We start from the raw sequence: 21124 nt of genomic DNA, 5'->3' as shown, positions 1-21124 counted from the left end.
CCCTGCAAATAACAGTGTGCTGGCAGTGTCAAAAATCGCTTTTATTGTCAAGGCAGTGAAATATAAGAAAGTTAAGTAGAAAATTATTAAAATAAGGATCGAAATTTGGTGCGTCGTAATTTGATAAGGTTTTATGGCGTGCAAGCAGTGATGGATAAAAGGATGAAACAAGGTCAACCCAAAACGTCAACCTTAATTAAGTCACGGAGCTATGACCGTGTAACTCAGAGTCAAAGGAAATGCTGCTCTCAAAGATTCCGCTGCCAACCCGCACTTACCAGCGTGGCAGAGGTATATGGTAAAGGACTATTTACACACATCAGTTCCGTATCAGTTCCGTATCAGTGCCGTATCAGTTCAGCATAAGTGCTATCCGTGGGGCTGAGTGGTACCGTACCGATCACGTACGTAGAAATATCAGAACTTTTTTCAGATGGTTTTTTTTACTGATAAAGAATTGGCTATTATTACCACAGCTCTGGAAGAGGAAGAGGAAGAAAATCAAATAAAGAAACGAAAATGGGTACATTAAGCTTGGATGAAACGAGAAACTGAAGAAGAATTTATAACTCTATATAAGGAATTGGTGGACGATGAAAGAAAATTTTTTGAATATTTCAGAATGTCTCAAAATTGTTTTAATATGTTGCTTCATAAAATAGAAAGGCATTTAATAAAACAACACACTCATTGGAGAAAAACTATTACATCAAGGGAACGATTAGCAGTTTGTTTGAGGTAAGTAAAAATAAAACAATTTTTATTTATGAAAAAAAACGTAAAGTTTTATTTATGAATTTTATTATTTTTTAAATTATATTTTTATTTTTAAATTATTATTATAATTAAATGTTATTTTATTTATAAGTTTTTTTATTTATATTTTTAAATTTTTATTTATGAAAAAAAATCATACAATACAGTAGGTATACAATTTTTTTTTTTCTTACATCAATTTTTATTTTTGAAACGTGATCTACTTTATCTAAATACAATGTTTATATACTCGTGCAATCTATGTATTTATTCCTGCTGATAATTACCAAAAAATGATCTGAGTGTATTTGGAAAGGATGTTTGTGTTTGTGATATATCACAGGGAGATGTCAAATTTGTATAGTGGCTTTCTGGAGACATATTTGAAGATGATTCTTGTGTCGTATCACTGCGGGATATCAAATGGCTTTCACGGTATATTCCTGAAGATCCACTTGGATGTTCACTGGATAATGTCCCAGATGTCTGTGCCGATGCCGTTATCATTCGCATTTCATATTTTTGAACAACATCAAATATTTCTTTTTTGGCTAAGAGTAGATCGTACGAGTTAAACGTTTTTAAAGTAGCACTTATACCACCTAAAAATGCGTCAACGGGATGTGTTGGCGTCGACGTTGATGTAGCAGGTTTTTCCTATTTTTCTTTGATTAAGTACTCCATTAACTGAGAAGATGCCGAAGGTGTCCTTTTTTTCACAAGCTGTTCTTTTTTTAGCCATTTTGGTTGTTGGCTCAATTCGTTTCACTAGCCTTTGATTAACGGATGATTGACTTGATTCATCGTCAGTTTATTTTGATGCAGTTGAAGTGTTTAGTTCATGTACTGCGCCCGGTATTGTGTTCTCCTCTTCATTGACTTGTTCTTCAAAATCTTGCTGTTCCTAAGTCTCATCTTTTTGAAATTCAATATTTCCTTTCTTATCTATCTCTTTTATCAAATTTTTTTTTTAAAAATCCTAATACTTCGGCATATTTATAAAGTATGATTTTTTTTGAGACTTATCCACTTTTTGTTGCACTTTTTTTTTATAGATTTCCTGAAATTGTCTCTGATATTATTGCATCTCGTCTTACATCCTGACTCTAAAAATAAATTTATTTGCAGTTTATAAACATTAAAATTATCATAAAATGAAGTTTTTCAATAAATAATTTGTTTCTTTTAGGTTCCTAGCTACTGGAGATTCTTTAAAAACTATATCATTTAGTTATCGAATGGGGCACTGTTCGGTGCAAAACATTGTAATGAAAACTTGCAAAATCATATTTGAAAATCTTATAAATGAAATGTTGCCGCAACCTTCAGAAGACATGTGGAAAACTGTTGCTGACACCTTTAACACAATTTGGAATTTCCCCAACTGTTTGGGAGCGATAGATGGTAAACATTTTACAATTCAAGCACCCCCAAATAGCGGCTCGCAATTTTTTAATTACAAAAAAACGTTTTTTATTGTATTGTTGGCACTTGTTGATGCACATTACAATTTCGTAGCTGTAGATGTTGGTGCGTATAGCAAAAATAGCGATGGTGGCATTTTTGCAAAATGCAATCTGGGAAAAGCACTTCAAAATAATAGTTTATCTGTCCCACAGCATGCACCATTACCACGTACAGATATGGAGGCTCCTTATGTAGTTGTAGGTGATGAGGCATTCCCTCTAAAAAACTATTTCATGCGCCCATATCCAGGAAGAGAACTGCATAATTCTAAGCGGGTGTTTAACTACTGTTTAAGTAGAGCTCGGAGGACCGTTGAAAACGCTTTTGGGATTTTAATACAAAAATTTAGAATCTTCACTAGAAGAATCCAGGCTAAACCGGAAAATGTAGATTACATAATATTGGCAGCTTGTATTCTACATAATTTCATAAAAAAATATGATACAAATACTTATAATTATCCAAATGCAAACTTCAATAATGTTCCGCAACAACAAGTACACCAAAATCTACCTATGCAGGGGGGAAATGCCACTGCTGATGCATTTCAAGCAAGAGAATTGTTTACAGAATACTTTTCTTCAGAAATTGGATGCGTGCCATGGCAAGACGAAAAAGTTTAAGTTCATCATTGTTTTTTGTGTGATATTCGACATAACCTCTAATCTAAAACATACTTACCTTCGAGTTTTAATTCTTCTCCTATGATATTCCAAATATTATTTTTAAAACCGACATCCATATATTTTTTGTGTGACAAGTCATACAATTCTGGATAATTTCGTACCAACTCGATTAATTTTTCATCCATATCCAAACGCAAATTCTAAATGGTTTTCCTTAGTGAAATACACAAAAAAATCGTTCCCGACTTTAATGCAAAAGACGGAACTGAAACTGAAGCAGCACTGATGGTAAAAAACGTCACTGCGCCGGACTTGTCTGAACAAGTTTATTTAAAACTAAGGCAGCGATATTTTAGTTTTCACTGACACTGATACGGAACTGATACGGAACTGATGTGTGTAAATAGTCCTTAAAACTCCCCCAGATGAAAATCCTCGAAGAGATGAGGACCTCAGTTTCTGGCGGCATGTGGATCCCCGCATAAGTGAACGGAAAGGACAGCGGGCGGAGGGTGCTAAGAATCACGAGTAAGAATCTGCTACCTTGGACGATAACTTAACATTTCCATTTACAATACAAGAACTCTATTATATCTGAGTAATATATCTTATATATAGAAAAAGACTTCATTATTTCAGATAAAAAGAAGATCGTGCAAGATGTATGGTGCTATACAGGTTCTCGATTAGTAGCGACCACAGAATTTATTACCAGTGCTGTAAAAAATGTAAAGGAAGAATTCGGAACAAAAATAAATTCCAGAAGAGAAAATCTCAGTAAAGAAAATAAAAGGCTACTGGAAAGCTAAAAAGACCTGACTAGTAAAAATGCAGGAAACGCCGCTGAACTCATACTTCTTAACAGAGAAATGTCAAAATCCGGAAAGATTTAAGAGCTTATAATATAAAAGAAATTATTAGGGTAATAAATACAAATAGTGGTATGACAGCCTAACGAAGAACCTGCCGCTGTACTGTACAGAAGATAAGAAGTTGCGAAATCAACATAGATAATAACCATCAAAGAGGAAATCCTCAAAATAGCTAAACTTTTTTACGCCGAACTATATAGCGACAAAGATATAAGGGCACATGATACAAATATTATTAGGATTCAAAATCAAGGCTCAGATGATATCTCAGAAATTAATTTGGATAAATTTGCAGGAGCACTCCGAGATATAAAAAATAAGAAAGCCTCAGGAGATGATGGGAAATGATTGAATCCCTGAAAATTAGCGGAACTGCCTTGCATAAGATACTTAGTAAATTGTTCAACGTTTATCTGATAAAAGGTATAACACTCTATTAGTGGCATAGAACCATAATAATTATCCTTCATAAAAAAAGGAACATCATCGATCTAAAGAATGAACGCCCAATAAGCTTCTTCTCACATGCCTAAACTGTTTATAAGGATTGTAACAAAAAGAATAATAAACAAACTCGATCTCTACCAAGACAGCAGAAAGGTTGTCGAAGAAAGTTTGGTACTATCGAGAAATGTACGAAAAACACCAAGCCTATTTTTCTAATATTTGTCGACTATGCGAAGGCATTTGATAGTATAAACCAAAGAAAAATGCTACAAGCCTTAAAAAAGATACGTGTAGACCATAGATGCATAGCAGTCATAGCAAAAGCATGTGTCAGGCTCCCTGAAGATACCCAAGAATTTGACATCAAACAAGAAGTACGTCAAGGTAATGTCAAATTATCAAAATTCTTTTCGAACCCTCTAGAATACATGTTAAAAGAATTGGGATTTAACGAAATGGGAATAAACATAGATGGCGAAATACTAAATCACCTTAGATTTTCAGATGATATCCTCATAACGACTCTGTGGATATGCTAGCGAGATTGAATAGTAGTACCAGTATATGACAAATTTTATGAGCAAAACCATCAAATTTATTGAATAAAACATTAAACATGTCACATATGGAGCTGAAACGTTAATATTTACAAAGATAATCCTCAATAAAGTACGCATTGCTCAGAGTAGGATGGAAAGGTCAATATTGAACATTTCGCTTAGCATCTGAGTTGAGAACAATAAAATTAGAAACATGTCCGGAATGGCCGATGTTGTAGCGTGCATAGCAAATTTAAAGTGAAACTGGATTGGTTTCTGAGTGATAAGAAAAATACTAGAGTGGAGACGATGACAGGACGCATATCGCAGGTGGTTCGATGATATTCAGAAGGTACAAATAAACTGGATGAATGCTGAACAAAACAGAACATGTTGAAAAAAACTGCAGAAGGCCTAGGTCCAGTAGTGTCTGTTTGATGATGATACTGAAATTAGTACAATAAAAAGTAAATAAAATAAAGAGTTACAAATTTCAACTAAATATTAGGTTTGCTTTATTATGATTAACATAAAATTATGTATTTTAAATTTAGGATGGCACAACTTAAGTTCCGTTCATATTATACAGCGTGTACAAAAAGTATACGTTGAAACGCGGTATAATAGAGGAAGTCATTTGCAATAAAACCAACCGTATATATTATTATCCGATTGTTGATGGTTTAAGAATTATTACCGTTTTTCTGTTTTTTTATAAAAATAGTGGTATGCATTCTGCAAAAAAAATATAAAAAAGAATATGCTCACATATTTGCTTCGTATTTGTTACAAATGTTGTCTTGTAGTTTTTCATAAGTACTAATTACATGCATAATTGCTGCTGTCACTAATAAGTTGATGCTGCTATAAAGTACATGTACGGCCAAAAATAAACAGCCAGCAGAAGACATTAAGTTACCTTATTTAATGCAGATTCTCATACGGTCAAACATTTTAAGATTAAAAAATAATCATAAATAATTACATTTACATATCGTTGATTCATAGCATGGGTAACAACTTGTTTTATATGTTGTCAACAAATTAGGCTTTTTGGTTTACCTTCTGTCAAATTTCTCATACTTTAGATTGCTTCTTTTTTTGTAGTTTGTGGTGTTTTACGCCCATTGCTACTACTACAACTAGACCTTCACAAATGGCTTATACTTATGCCCATAAATATGCAGAAATGCACTATGTTTATGAAAGACGTTTTCTTGACCGTCATCGCTATTCTGACATTGAGTGTTTATAAATGTGCATCAGTATTACTTAAAAGGCAACATTCCTGGTCAGCCACGTAAAGTAGGAAGGCCTAGGAATGATAACGATGGAGAAGTGAGGATATAGATATTAAGGATATTGGAGTTCGGGACCAATTCCATAGCTCATTCAATTTTGCAAAGAAATCTATTATATTCTTATCTTCTGGCCACTGACTATGAAAAAAGGATTTAGTTTTATCGAGAAAAATGCATCGTCATAGATCATTAACTTTTTAGAAATATTTTCGTGGAGTTAAACCAGTTAAAAGAACGGGGATTAAAGGCAAATAAATTAAACCATTTAAGCTACCAGGAGGATGAATTACTTTTCTTGCAACCTAACTTGAACGATTTAGTTAAAGACGTATCTCTAGCAACACAACAAGACATGTGGATGTAATACGATGGAGCTTCTCTTCACTTACGCGCCCGAATCGTAAGGCAACATCTCGATACTACTTTTAATAATCATTGGAAGAGGAGGAACTATTTAACAGCCGCTGCGCTCACCTGACCTGAACCAGAATATTTCAAAGAATTTGGTTTGATCAATGCCAGACTGAAGTAGAACTGGGAAGAAAAATAAGACAAGCGGCCAACATTATTACCTATAATAAAAGAGCCTTTCAGCTTAAAAAAATTAATTTAATCCGCCATTGCTAAATGTTTATTAGGGCAGGTGGTCCACATTTTGAACGTTTTATTATGATGTTGACCAGCAATAAAATCTCTTCTTTACAGTATTTAGAAGTAGTTGTGGAATAAGTGATTTTTGTCCAACAACGATTAGCTTAATAAAAATGTAAATCAAAAAAGATTTGTATTACTTATCTGAAAATATTACATCATATGAGAATCTTCATTGAATAAGTAACTTTTCGTGATAGTTGTTCACTTTTTGTAGTAAATTAATTTCTGCCAGCGTAACTTGACACGCAAAAAATTTGTATGATAAAATTAAACATATTAATAAGTCTTTTTTTCTTATTACAGACTAAAAACAATTACACATCCAAAACATATTTATGAAATGGTTCCTTCTTTAGGGCCACACTCGCATTAAATTAAAAGCAAATAAATTATGATATTTTTGCGATAAATTTTGTACATAATGCATAAAACGATTTTTATAAAAATTAGAAAAGCAGCACTAATTTCTAAAGCATCATCAATCGGATAATAATATATACGATTGTTTAAATTGCCAATGACCTCTTTTATCGCGTTCTTTCTTTTCGACGTCTACATTAAAGAAACCCTGTATATTAAATTGCCTTATGATTTTTGAAACGTATTCTTGTTTATGTAATACAAAAAAGCACATTTTATTCAAAAGCAAACCTATTTTTATTTATTGCTCTGAAAAAAGAGTTTTTTTTTCTAGGAAGGTTCATATAATTTTGAAAGTTTTGCAAATGAACTATACTCGTAGTATTTTTTTATTGTAGGTTTAAAAAAGTAATAGCAGGGTTATTTTATTTTCATTCTATTAAAATTTTTTATTTTATAAGATCTAACATATAAAAGTTATTTAAAATAATAACTCTATAGAATAAAGTGTGAAAATTATTTGGGCTTCCACTTTCTATCTATGATATGATTAAAAACATTTTTATTGTTGTCTTCATTTAATTTTGCGATGTTGATTGACATGTGAATTTTCGAAATAATATATTCAAAGTAATTTAATATATTCATCCCAAAAAAATATGCTTGGTTCAACAACAAAGTCATAAGCATAAGCCCTTCTCTTAAAATATTAAATACATAGCTATAACGAAAAACCTTAATTTTACTCATCTCATGCTAGTATTAAAAAATAAATCAAAGCTTACGAGACAGCCGTTTATATATAAAATATCTAAATAATTCCTAAATATTCTGTCTTGGTACCAAAGTCTTTTGCTATTAATTAACTTCTATTTAGTTTTTTAATGTTATTAAGATGTATCTATTAAATTGTCCTTAAAATTTTTACACACTTTTGTAGTATTCTAATCATTATTTAGTAGTAAATCGAAACGTGACAATATTTTAGTCTCGGGATTTATTTTAGACCCAAAAACACTCCACCCACTCGAAAAATAAACATTTTGTTCAAAAGTAAGCTTATGGCTCTGGAAAAGATACGTTGAGCCGGTATCAAATACATATTTTACGAAGCTTACATTTAAAACTACTTTTTCCCAGGATATATTGGCGTTATTAAAAAGGTTTTGAAAAATTTCGAAAAAGTCCTTCTAATTAGCATGTATCATATTCATTTTATTACCAGTTATTTATGCGGTATAATTTCTAGTAAGAATGGTGCATTACTGGTTTTTCTTGTCTTTATTTTATTGACATAAAGTTTTACTTAAAATTCTAAACTTTTCTAACTAATAAAAAATTGCTCAAGATTTAAAAATGAAAAAAATTAATTTTACGGTTGGACAGTTAATATTACTCAGCAAAATTTAAACTTCATGTTATTAAATTTACTATACATAGAGTTAAATTTTATTATTATATTACAAATTCAATCAAACTTATAGAAAAAAAATCTTAAGTTACAAAATACAAAGAAAAAAATACTTAGAAGTTTTCTTTTATTTTATATCTGTTATTTTGTATAAGATATAACCCTTGGTTTCATTAAGAAAAATGAGACCAAGGGTAATAATTTATTTAATAAATTTAGAAATTCATTTCAATAGAGTTAGCTAAAATTAAATAAAAAGTGTGCTTGACTTGTAAAGAACATTTTTTAAGAGGGGTTACAATATCAAGGGATTTCTCTAGAGGATATACGCTATAATAGACTACCTGAACTTTCTATATTCAAAAATGGTAAAAAGCTTCTTATGTTTTAACTACGCGACTATTTTATACTCATTTAACGGCAGTAATTAGTCTGCTGCCGTTAAATATTCATATATATTGCAAGGAGCTGCACTGTTTTCTCACAATTCTTGTATCTCTTAGAAAGGTCAAAGTTAGATGTCTGAAAGCTTTTACTTTTGACCTTTGTTATATACCATGTATCAATAAATGCTTGTACCCAAAATTAGTTTTTAAAAATATCCAGTAAATAGGATATTAGGTAATTAAGTTTCTAAGCCAAGCAAATGTCAGTGCTAATTAGGGTTACCAAGCTCCTTTGACCTTTTGGGATGCTCCGAGTCTAAGTAAACTGAAGCTGTATTATAACGAAGAAAAACATTATAATGCTCTTATGCTTACTGATAAGGTTAAAATACTATTTTTGTTAATTACCAAAAACTATCATAAGAAGTCTATTAAATAGACAAAAATAAAATTTGAATTTAGGAAAAAAATAAAATCATTTCCAATATGCACCCTAGTGCCATCATTCATTCAATTCAAATTACAAGATAATATTCTACATTGGCGAAGATGTATAGCTACATCCATCGAATATATTGTGAATTTAACAGGAATGCAAAATTCAAATTCCTGGAATCTAGACTAAAATTCCAAGCACCTACGTTCCAGGAAACACATGTCTCTCTGTGGTAAATTTCCTAAATAGAATAGCTCAAAAATACAAATGTGACCTTAAAAGGAAATATACGAATATTTTATGTTCAAAAGCGACTTACAAGCATAATAAAAATGAACAAATATGTTTTTCATATGTTTGTAAATATTTAGGTACTGTTTTGTCAATACTTAACACCCACACGATGTTCATACGACCAGAATTTTCCTTTATGACAATATCTGTATTTTCACACAAAAAATCAATTTATAATTAATTTATTTTTAGTCTTACCGACTAAATATTCGAAAGGTTAAAAAAAGGTATTTAATGTTCTTATTTCTGAAAATGATAATCAATAAGCAATTAACTAAATTAATAAGTACCATTATTTTAAAAAAATGTTGTTTCTGCATATGGATTTTTTAGTCGCGTAAGATGCTTACTATCTCTTTAACAATTTATATTTTAAACTGTTTCATTACTCCAAAAATGCATTTGAGTCGTGTAAAAGCAAAAGAGGCAAATGTAATATAGGAGTAAATGCTTAATTTCAAAAAAATTTTGATGCATAAAAAGTAATATTAATAAAATAAAATATTGTTTAAATTTAATTTTTATTAGTGGTAATAGGGATGGTGTTTTTAAACTATACTCTATTCCAAAAATGTAGAGAGTTATAAACTGAGGAATTCCGTTCTGTTTGGCTAAATTTCGTGGTCGTTCATAGGCGTAGGTACTTATAATATTTATTAATTTAATACTTTTAATCCTTTTGTATAGTTACCTCTTAACGCTTTGTAGCATGCAAAAATGAGGACAAGTAATATATACAGAATATAAATACCTCAATATTTACTCCTATGCTGTAGTCCAGCAGTGTAATCAGAATATTATTATAACAATATTTAAAAAAATGGAGGTATTCAGTCTAACAAAGAGATGTTCTAATAATTCTCCACTATCACTGAGTGAAAAAGTTATTATTTTAAGTGGAATCTCCCAAGCAAAAGCCAGGCCGACCAACAAAAGTCCTTGATGAAAATACTAAATGTATAAATCGAAGAAAAGTTCACTCTTTTTATCGATTGGCAAAAGGTAATGCGTTTGAAGCAAATTTAATAAAAAAAAGAACTGCTGGCCATAGCAAACTTACAGAAAAATCGTTTCATGAAATACGCCGTGGAAGATATAGCCAACAAATATAATATAACTGAATTCTATAGAACTGATATGGGCGCAGCTAAAAGGATTTGTAGCAAGACAAAACACGTCTTTTAAAATGAAAGATGTTAAGCTACTGGTTGATAGAGCCATTATGGAAGCTACATCAGAGAATTGGGGAAAAGCAGTCCAGCATGTAATTAAGAAAGAGGACAAAATGTGGGATCTTGACAACCTGATCGATCAGACAGTAGACCCTTTAATTGAATCGGTGAGTGGAAGAAGGGTCCAAGTGACCAAAATTGACATTTTAAAGTGAGATAGCCATCTTTATTAAACGACCTCCTTCCATCGAATGAGCTGAAAAGCGGTCCAAAATTTAATACCGTTACCTACAATCAGCCCGCCGTCGAAACAGACTGAGCGGAAGATCGGTCCATGTGGAGCACATAGATCGTTCTTCCACTCAGTGTGCAATATGTGTGCGACTGAGTCAGCTGTTTGTTATTGTCGTTTTTAGAGATTATTCATTTGTTATCGAACTGTTGCCGGGTCTAAAAAACGAAGAAAATAATATTTAACTTTTGAAAATCAAAATGGAAAGCGGTGATAGTGAAAATGAAAGTGATAGAGGCGACGAGAGTAATCAACCGCAAGGCAAAAAAGGATCAATAAATGGAAGGCCACAAAATATAAACATGCACGTCTGGCAGGTGAATCTTACATCAGTAGTACATCGGGTAGCATTAAAGAGGCTAAGAAACCTGGCCCCCCTTGTGTGAACCATAGTTTATTATTTTTTTCTTTATTGCATAAAATACTTACTCGCTATAGAACTCTATTTAAATGTCTCTCTCTAGACTTATCTAAATGTACTTAACATGTATACGTTTCTTTTCAGATGTAAGCTGAAGTGCACGGAGAAGTTTTCCGAAGAATTTAAAAACAATATTATTGCCAAGTTATATGCTGGTCAACCTAAGAATGAGCAAGATACATTCCTAATAGGTCTTATAGAAGTAAAACCTTGCAAAAAACATAAACCCACCGAAGGTAATGTTTTTAAAAAAAGTAATACATTCTCCTTTTTCGCATTGAATAGTGAGAATGAAAGGGTCGTTATTTGTAAAAAAGCATTTGTAAGTCTTTATGCGCTATCTCATCACCAAGTTCAACGATTAAGCCAATTACTCGCAACGGAAAAAGCTCCTTGTGACATGAGAGGAAAACATAATACAAGACGTCATGTATTACCTCTGAATATACTTATCAAGATTAAAGAACACAGACTCATTTCCCAAAAAACAAGCACATTATAGTTCAAAAAACTATTTTTTACTTAGATGAAACTTAACTTTTTTTAACTTATACTTTTCTTAAAAAGTATCCAGAATTAGGAAATAAGGTAAAATATGAATATTACTTAAAATATTTTAAAGAAAACTTTCAACTTCGCTTCGAACGACCTATTTGTGAAGAACTAGACACTCATCTCAGAAATCCCAATCTAAATGATAATGCTAAACGAGTGGCAGCCACTGAGTTAATGGTTCACAAAAGGCGTGCAAAAAAATTTTATAAGTTGCAAGACGTTCAAAAATTATGTCAAGATAACCGCCAAGTGACCGGTTTTACTTTTGACTACATGCAAAACCTACCACTTCCAAATATTCCAGTACAGGAAATTTTTTACTATAGGCAGTTATGGGTATACTTATTTGAGATCCATAATCTAACGGACTCCAGTGGATACTTTTATACCTATTACGAGGGCCAGGCTAAAAAGTCGCCAAATGTACATGATTATATAAAAAACCACATACCAGCAGAGGTTCAAGAATTGCATATTTTTTCAGACGGTTGTCCTGGACAAAACCGAAATAATACTTTGGTTCGATTTTTACTGGCTCTTCAGGAAACTAGACGTTTTTCAAAAATTTATCACTATTTCCCAATTCGAGAACACTCTTTCCTTCCTTGTGACCGCGATTTTGGTACATTAAAGAGGTTAGTCAAAAACCACGACAGAGTTTTTCATCCAGAAGAATACAAAAGCATGATTTTAAAAAGTAGAATCACCAAGCCATTTGAGTTTAAAAATATCTCGTACCACGAATTATTGACTACAAAAACTGGTGGCCACAGTATTACAAAAAACAGCTGTAAGCCTATCGAAAAGAGAAATAACAATGTATTTAGTGTTTTAAAATATTGTGAATTTACGTTTGATGCTTTAATTCCAGGTCATCAACAACAGTAACAGTTTCTGACATCATTGGCGGTGCATTTTCCTCCAGTTTTAAACTGGTTAAACCGAACGTAAGGCCAGAGCTTCTAAATGACAAAGCCTATTTCGAAGCAGTACCTATTAATGAAAAAAAAATCCAGGACTTAAAGAAAGTTCTACAATACGTTAGTGGTGAGGATTTAGCATTCTATTACCATATTATTTCATGGAATGTTTCTGAAACTATTGAATAAAAGCTCACCTTTATTGTACTAACTCTTTTATTATCGCTTATATTTCTTAGAATGCAAAAAAACAAAATAAAATAATAAATAAAAAGTTTCGAAAACATCTATTGAGTGGAAGAAGGGTCCAAAATCATTAAATATTTTTGGCAAAAAGACCAGTTTTCAATGTCGTTGTAAATGTTATTTTTCTATAAAACTTCGTAATTCGTCAATTAACTTCGTCAATTAACTTTCAGTTAATTAATAAACAAGTTACCTGTGAACACTATCACGATATTCTCCTTCCTAATTGATATAATTATTTTTTTTTATTTCCTGGAAAATGTGTATTTTCGCACTTGACCCTTCTTCCACTCACGGATTCAATTATAATGTCAAGAGGTGATGACAGTTCGTCAGATGAGGGAGACTACAATCTATCATAATTTAATTGTTATACACTCTGTGCAAAAAGTTCCAGATGCACAAGTGAAATTTTCAACCATTTTGCTCTACATAATTATGTTCAATAAGTTTGTGAAAAAAATATATTATTTCATTTAAACGAAAGTAACTTTTATTCACGATTCCGTATACCTAAAAATATTTTTATAATATAGATCTAAAAGATATCTATAAACTTTTTTTGGGACACTTTTATATCTATGTATATATTATACCATGTATAAGGTGTCGTCGGCCAACATGGGGCAGGCATTCTGTTATACATGATGTTGCGCAACTTTTTATTAATTTAACCAACTCAACCAACCCTGTATCTGTAAAAGTTCCCAATTCCCGATGTTGACCCAAGAATTTGGGATACCCTGTGCATACTTTGTGCATATTTTTTTCAAATAAAATAGCATTTACAAAAATCATAAGGTAACATATAATATTAAGTCTCATAAAAAAACAAGTCCCAGTTGCACGCCTTTGGCGAACCGTTTTCAATGTTTATCAGTGGATAACAATGGGCAAAACTCATAAATTGACCCAAAACCGGGTGGCACTACCTGCAAAAAAGAAAAAAAAGAATTTTACATTGAAACTAATACCTAACTAGGGTAGTGGCTTAAATATTGGTGGGTCACCGGGTACCACTTTTGCATACCTAATGAGGTTTTATTGCTCTATACATTTCTGAAATAGAGTATAAGTATTTTTATTAATTAAAACTTGAGAAATATGTTACGCCTTGAGTGGAGATGTTCTATAAATCGATTAAGGCTAAGAATTTAAAAGTGTGTCTGTTATGGTGTCTACTACATGTTTAATTAACCATTTCCAAAAGTTGTAAAACTACTATCAATTTGAGGCATACGGTATAAGATCGTTAAGCACGAAAGAAGGTTATGTAACTAAATTGTAATTGTATGTAGCTCAAATGTAACTAAAAGAAGCTTATCTTATGAACTTTTAGAGAATTTTCTTAAAATATTTGTTGTTAGTTGTAACCATGTATTCCAAATCTAGCTATTCTTTTTTAGTCGATCATTAGTCGTGATTAAGTGATTAATCGATAACCAGATCACAAGGCTCTCAAATGAATACTCATGAATACTTAATGCTTAAATTAAATTGTCTTTGTGTTAAAAATAGTAGTATATATAACTAAGGTTGGTTCAATTTATAATTTTTTTTAAATTCGTTTTTACTTTCTTCAACATTAAAAAAGTAAATTAGGTAGAATATTTTAAATAAAAGATTAGTTAAGGGATCGATAGATAAAACTTTAGATTATAGGTATATAAAAAATTTCTAATACGAGTTTCTATTTACATTTTGAGGCTATTAATAAAATGTCAATAATTTAGTTAAATAATTAATTAATATTAACTTTTATCAACAACATACTTCTTAGATCTCTTGTGAAAAATTGTGTAATCAGAAGAGCCAAAATAATTCATCCGCATTTAGACTTAAATTATTATAAAATTTCTTTAATAAATTAAAAATTGTAGCCACATCAAAACCCTAATCAATTTCATTTAAAACCAACAAAAAAATTATAACAGGTTTATTTATGATTCTCTATAATTACCGCGACAGCATTTCCAGGAAATTGCTACGCCAAAGCGAACTCACAGGAAAACTGGTAATCTGGCCTATCGATTTTGTTAATTTTCCAGCACTACAGACTGAACTTGCGCGCTTTACGGACAGAATGTCATGGATGAAGGGCATGGATATGCTGAAAGAAAAATTAAATTGATAAGGTGAGAATGCCTGCATCGTTGTCGGAGAAGAAGTCATGGAGCTGCAAATTAAGAAATCATTTAATTGAATTAGTTTTTAATAAAATAGCCAATAAATGAAATAAAATAACTAATATGTATATACAGTATCAAAAATTAAGTAAAATTTATCCAACTTATGCATTAACCTTTTACAATATCTTTCGAAGCATTTATTATAACCCCTCACAAAATACATTAGACCAAGGTATAAGAATTTACGAGTGGTAAGCTGGTCCTTAGCTCATAGACATTTTGTAATTTTATAATAAATCACAGATTTTATATTAAATCACATTATTAGATATATAGTCACAAGATGTCTAGGATCTTAAAACGTACTGACATTAAATGCCGAAATTCTGTTGCTCCGTTGTCTAAACTCGAGTATAAAAATGACTTTTTTACAATGTTTTTGTTTAATTAATATCACTAGGTAGCCGTTGAACAACAAACTACTACAACTATTGCTTAGCTGCAGTTCCAGTAATTTCAGAAAATTTGGTTAAAACGGACTAAATCATGTTTTGATATTCTCTGCCGTCATCGCTTTAAATAATTTTTAAAAATTTAGTATATTGTTATCCTTTTATTACTAAAAAAACAACAGTATTTCAAATATAATGACTAACAAATTTCATTAAGATTTCAGATTTTAGTATATAATGTTTAATATTAAAAGGGTTTTATTAAAATTATCTACTAGGTAGGACTGTACATATCTTAGGCGTTATTTTTAAACTCTTCAGATTCCCTGGGGATATATTTACGGTAAAAACAATTATTTTGGATTAAGCATTATAGTAGCTAGTTTGTCTTTTAGTTTTTATTCGTTTCTCCTCAGCCTTATTGCTGCTGCATCTCTTTGACTTTGAAATTCGCTAATGCCAAAGCCTCACTTTCATCCATAGACGTACAAGAATCCTCCTCCAGCCACCCACTGATATAAGAGGATCCTATTTTACATCTTAAGTGCTTAAAAATAACAGTAGGAAGCTCGGCAACCTGGGATAGCATTTGAGCAACCTGCCGATTTTTTTTGTCGATTAATAATGAATTAATATGAATGAAAAAAATTATTCATTTTCTTCAATAATATTTTGTTGACTATAAAAATAAAAAACGTACAAAAACAAGGCATAAAAATATTACAAAAGATTATTATACATTTAAATAAATAGAATTATAATTTTCCCTTAAAGCTTGAGATATAATTTTTTTTTCTACAAACTGTTTTCAGTGTACTACATTAAAGGCCTTGACGCAAGTCGGTATGGAGACCTGTGGCAACAATTAACGTCAGTCTCAACTTTACTTGATCGAAACTGAATTTTCATTCATAAACCGAAGCATTACGTCAACTTTATTAAAAATTTATTAATGAGCAAACGTAAATTAAAAGTTAGAAAAATTACTTTTCTTTGATTTTTACGCATCTGATCCTAAATGTAAAATTTGATAGTGTACTTATAAATTTATTGCTATAGTTTATAATATTCTTTTAAAAGTAATTGTGTTTTAAAAATTTTTTATAAATAAATAATTATTCATAAGACAACAAAATATTAAATGCACTATATAATTCACTTTCCTAATCAGCTAAAATAAGAATGGATTAGAGCCATTAATTATTTTGTCAAGTGACTTAACAGAAATAAATAAACAATACAGAGATAATAGCGTAAGAGATAAACGCACGAAAAATGGGGTATCGCCTAGCTACCCTAGCCACTTAGGACTCTTAAATCTTTCAATTCCTAAAGAGGGCTGCAGATATAAATATAATCTTGTGCCTCTACATCGTTTTTGAATACCGGTACCTCATTGACAATTAATCCCTTGATGTTTTGACCAAAGTTTGTTCAGCAAAAAAGCACTGGCAAATGAAAATTAAATAGCCGACGTTTTTCAATATCAATCACTTTAACGCACGCTCCGTTACCCCTAGAGATGCCAGCGACGCGCGTCTGCCGTGACGTCAACGGGATTTGGTGTGCGTCAGGACGCCGAAGGCATTTACGTCACATGGCAGGGTCAAAGCAGTATTAAGTTCAAGGTAGTGATAAGTTGGAACATCGACAAAATAATATCGATATAAGTATTATTTTACATTTTAATGTTCTTAAATAAATTACTTTATCACAGTTTTTACTGAATAGTATTTTTATAGAAAATATAAGAATGAGCAATAAAGTTTGGTTCTCCTGGAATGCAATGTAGACCTAGACAAGCTCATTTTCTACGTGTAGATAATATTTTAATGTAAACAAAATCACGAACGTAGACAATGAAAACATTTATGGTTTTATTTGGTTAAAAGTAAATTATTCACAAAAAACAAGAAGAAATTCTCAAAGTAATAAAATTTAGTTAGATTGCAATGATAGTTCAGTAAATTCTCTTATTTAAAAAATTATTCTCAGTAGATTTGAAAGAAAAAAAGTAATCTGTTAAAAATATTTTCCTGTATTCTTTAAAGTATTCTTCTGCCTCAAACGTCTCATCACTTTTGATTTTAAAGTGTAATAAACAAGTAAGAGTTTTTTGATTTGGCAAACATTAATCTTTTGCGCTTTGCGGTGTATATATCAATGCTGTTTGAAAAACTTCTCTCCATAATAATATGTGCTAAAGGTACCGGGATCATTAGCAATTTTAAAATTTTGATAATAACAAATAAGGTTTTACTATATTTTTTGTTTCATTATTTTAAAAATACCATCGTTATTATTAAACGCATCCACATCAATTATTTTATTTGTATTCTCCATTTTTCTGTTCGGCTTTAAATTTATCTTGTTGTCTACGCATAGTTGCGCATGCATGCATAGCGTGCGTAGAAAATCAAAGTTTGCGTCTGAAATTCAATTACTGATTTTCATATAGTCATCGTAATTATATATTAAAAATAATGTTGCTGCAATAATATTTTTTTTCTGAAATTCTCAATTTTTTTTTCTGATCTTGTGTGTAACAACTCACAAAATTCTTTAATACTTTATTTTTTCTATATTCGGTGTCTTTATTCTAAAAGTAAAAACTGTGACACCGACATTGTTTTTCTATTGAACACCTGGTATATTCACGCAATTTATAATTTTACGATAAATTGTCTTAATTGGTTTAATCTCCAAGCTGACCTTGTAAAAATAACTTGTTGTTAAGTTTAATTACACTTTAATTTAAAATGTGTCTAATTATTTATATACGATCTAGTAATGGATTTCTAATAAACACTTTTCTTTATCAAGTATATTGAGAGTATTACTAGTGCTCTATTTTATGGTCATTCTATTCAAACCACATTATGCTTCAGGTATGGCATGTTTATTCTTAAAGTTTCTTTGAAGTAGGTCCGAAGGTGAGTGTTTCTAAGCAAGAATTTTTTTCAAACTTATCCTATAAGAAAATTTCACTATAAAGCTTTATACACGTAATAGAAAATGTTTATCTCATATATTTTTATGCAAAGCACTAAATAATCCTATTGACCGTTTGAAAATTTGCATCAAAATAAGGTTTTTAGTGCCAAAACAAAATTCTGGACAGCATTAATGCCATAAAGTGTTCTCTAATATTTGTTTTTGAGCCAAACTTTTATTTACCATATTTGAAATAATATAAAAAGATTTAATTACAAAGTTCCAAAAATTAACTCGTTTTTTCACTCGTATTAAATAATATTAATGTTTTTTATTTGATGGAGCTTTAATTGATTTTTTATTTTATTATTTTGTTTTCAGTTTAGTCTTCAGTGCAAATTATCTTGTACGTTATTAGAAGATTAGTACTTCGAACGACAATCGATTCACCAAATCGAATTAAAATGTTTGGACAAAGAGGCACGATTAAATGGCCAGTTAAGTCACCGAATAATAACTATTAGATTTTTCAATACAATAATACTACAATAGTCTACAATATAGACTACAATAGTATTAACATGACTTCATTTGGGGAGGAGGCCCAGCAGCTACAGTGGCATAATATTTCTTATATTTCTAATATTAATCAAAAAGTCTCATTACTTACCAATAATATTTCCTATTTAATAAATAAATACGCTCCGTTTAAAACAAGACTATATAAGGATAGACCATTTACGCCGTGGATAACAAGTAATATTAAATATCTAATTAAATTAAGAGACAAAGTTCGCAAAAAATATACTTGCCAAAGAACTCTCGTGAATTTGACATATTACAGGTAATTAAAGAAATTTTACTAAACACGCAATTAGTCGCGAAAAAATTAATTTTTTCAAGCAAATGTCTATAAAAAAAAGGTAAAGAATTTTGGAACAAAGCAAAAAAAAATAATTTTACTAAAAAAAAAGATTGACCCTATTCCTGAAAATCTCAATTTACCCGAGGATTTGAATAATTTTTTTCAAACACTGTGGGCCCTACTAATTCAATATCATTAGAAAAACTTAACTTTTATAATTCAAATACATTTAGTCACTTTCAGACGTAATTTAATATAAGCCTTATAACTGAAAATAAAACTATCGATATTATAAATAAAATAGGATCAAATGCAATAGATGGTGATGGAATTTCAATTAGAGATCTTAAACTATGTCTTCCTTTTTGTCTCAAGCCATTAGTCAATATTTTAAATTCCTGCATTTGAGAAAACCAATTCCCCGATGATTGGAAATAAGCGTTACTCATTCCCTTACCAAAAATACCTTGTCCAACAGATTATAAAGACATTAAAGACCAATAAGTATTCTGCCTGTCATTTCAAAAATCTTAGAACGTCACATATATAACGAAATGGTTGACTATGTTTATAATTTAAAAATTATTCCTGATTGCCAGTCAGGATTTCGTAAATCTTTTAGTACAATAACAAGTATTATTAGTATTGTTAATGATATCAGGGTTAAAGAGGACTCAAGGGAAATAACTTGCCTAAATCTTTTAGATCTAGGTGAAGCATTTGATACCATAGATCACCAAATGCTTTTGGCAAGACTGCATTATTATGGTTTTTCGACAAATGCTATACATTTTTTTAGCTCTTATTTTAAAGATCGGTTACATTGTGTCCGAACAGTGAATGATGGTAAATTTCAATTTTCAAGGTTTTTGTCATTTAAAAAAGGGCTACCTCAGGAATCCATATTAGGCCCCTTACTTTTCTCTTTGTACGTTGCGGACATGAATCAGTGCATCGGAAATTCTAAGCTGCACCAATTTGCTGACGACTCCCAAATTTATAATTCTTTTAAAATATCAGACGTTTAGGTGGCACAGAATAAAATTATCGCCGACTTAAATCAGATTGCTTGGTTTGCTGAAAACAATAACCTTAAATTAATTGCTTCAAAGTCATGTGCAATGTTTTTTTCGCAAAATGAAAGTCATTTTCTAGATTACATGGAAAATTTTAAAATTAATGTTAATAGAACAGTAATACCAACCGTTGCGGAGAAACGTAATCTAGGGGTTATATTCGATTCAAATCTCAGCTTTGCCTCCCACATTAAGAACAAAATTAAAATTGCTTACGGTCGTTTAAAAGACTTATATCAATACAAAAATCAGTTACCATCAGACACTAAATTATTACTTTGCAATTCGCTTGTACTGTCTTTGGTGGATTATGCAGACATTGTGTATGGCGACTCACTAACCGACAACCGTATCTCTGACAAGGACGTTGCAAAAACTGCAAAATAGTTGTATGCGTTTTTCCTTTAATATATCGTATAGGGACCATATTACTCCTTATGTAAATTCATATTTAATATGAGGAATAGAAGAAAGTGTCATATGTATAATTTAATTTACAAAATAATTAAATCA

The 21124-nt window shown here is 30.7% G+C and overlaps 1 protein-coding gene across 1 annotated transcript; it reads left to right on the top strand.

Annotated features, from left to right (window-relative positions):
* Positions 1–2066: 2066 nt before the first annotated feature.
* LOC126734316 (uncharacterized) lies at positions 2067–2846 on the top strand. The gene has a single exon (XM_050437890.1). The coding sequence runs from the start codon at positions 2067–2069 to the stop codon at positions 2844–2846; it is 780 nt and encodes a 259-aa protein (XP_050293847.1).
* Positions 2847–21124: the final 18278 nt, after the last annotated feature.

This window comes from Anthonomus grandis, chromosome 3, assembly GCF_022605725.1.
Source record: "Anthonomus grandis grandis chromosome 3, icAntGran1.3, whole genome shotgun sequence".
Lineage (NCBI taxonomy): Eukaryota > Metazoa > Arthropoda > Insecta > Coleoptera > Curculionidae > Anthonomus > Anthonomus grandis.
This window is presented reverse-complemented; position numbering and strand designations above follow the sequence as displayed.

What these genes read in the sequence shown, in the direction of transcription:
- LOC126734316 (XM_050437890.1), top strand. Translation starts at nt 2,067, where the DNA reads ATGTTGCCGCAACCTTCAGAAGACATGTGGAAAACTGTTGCTGACACC.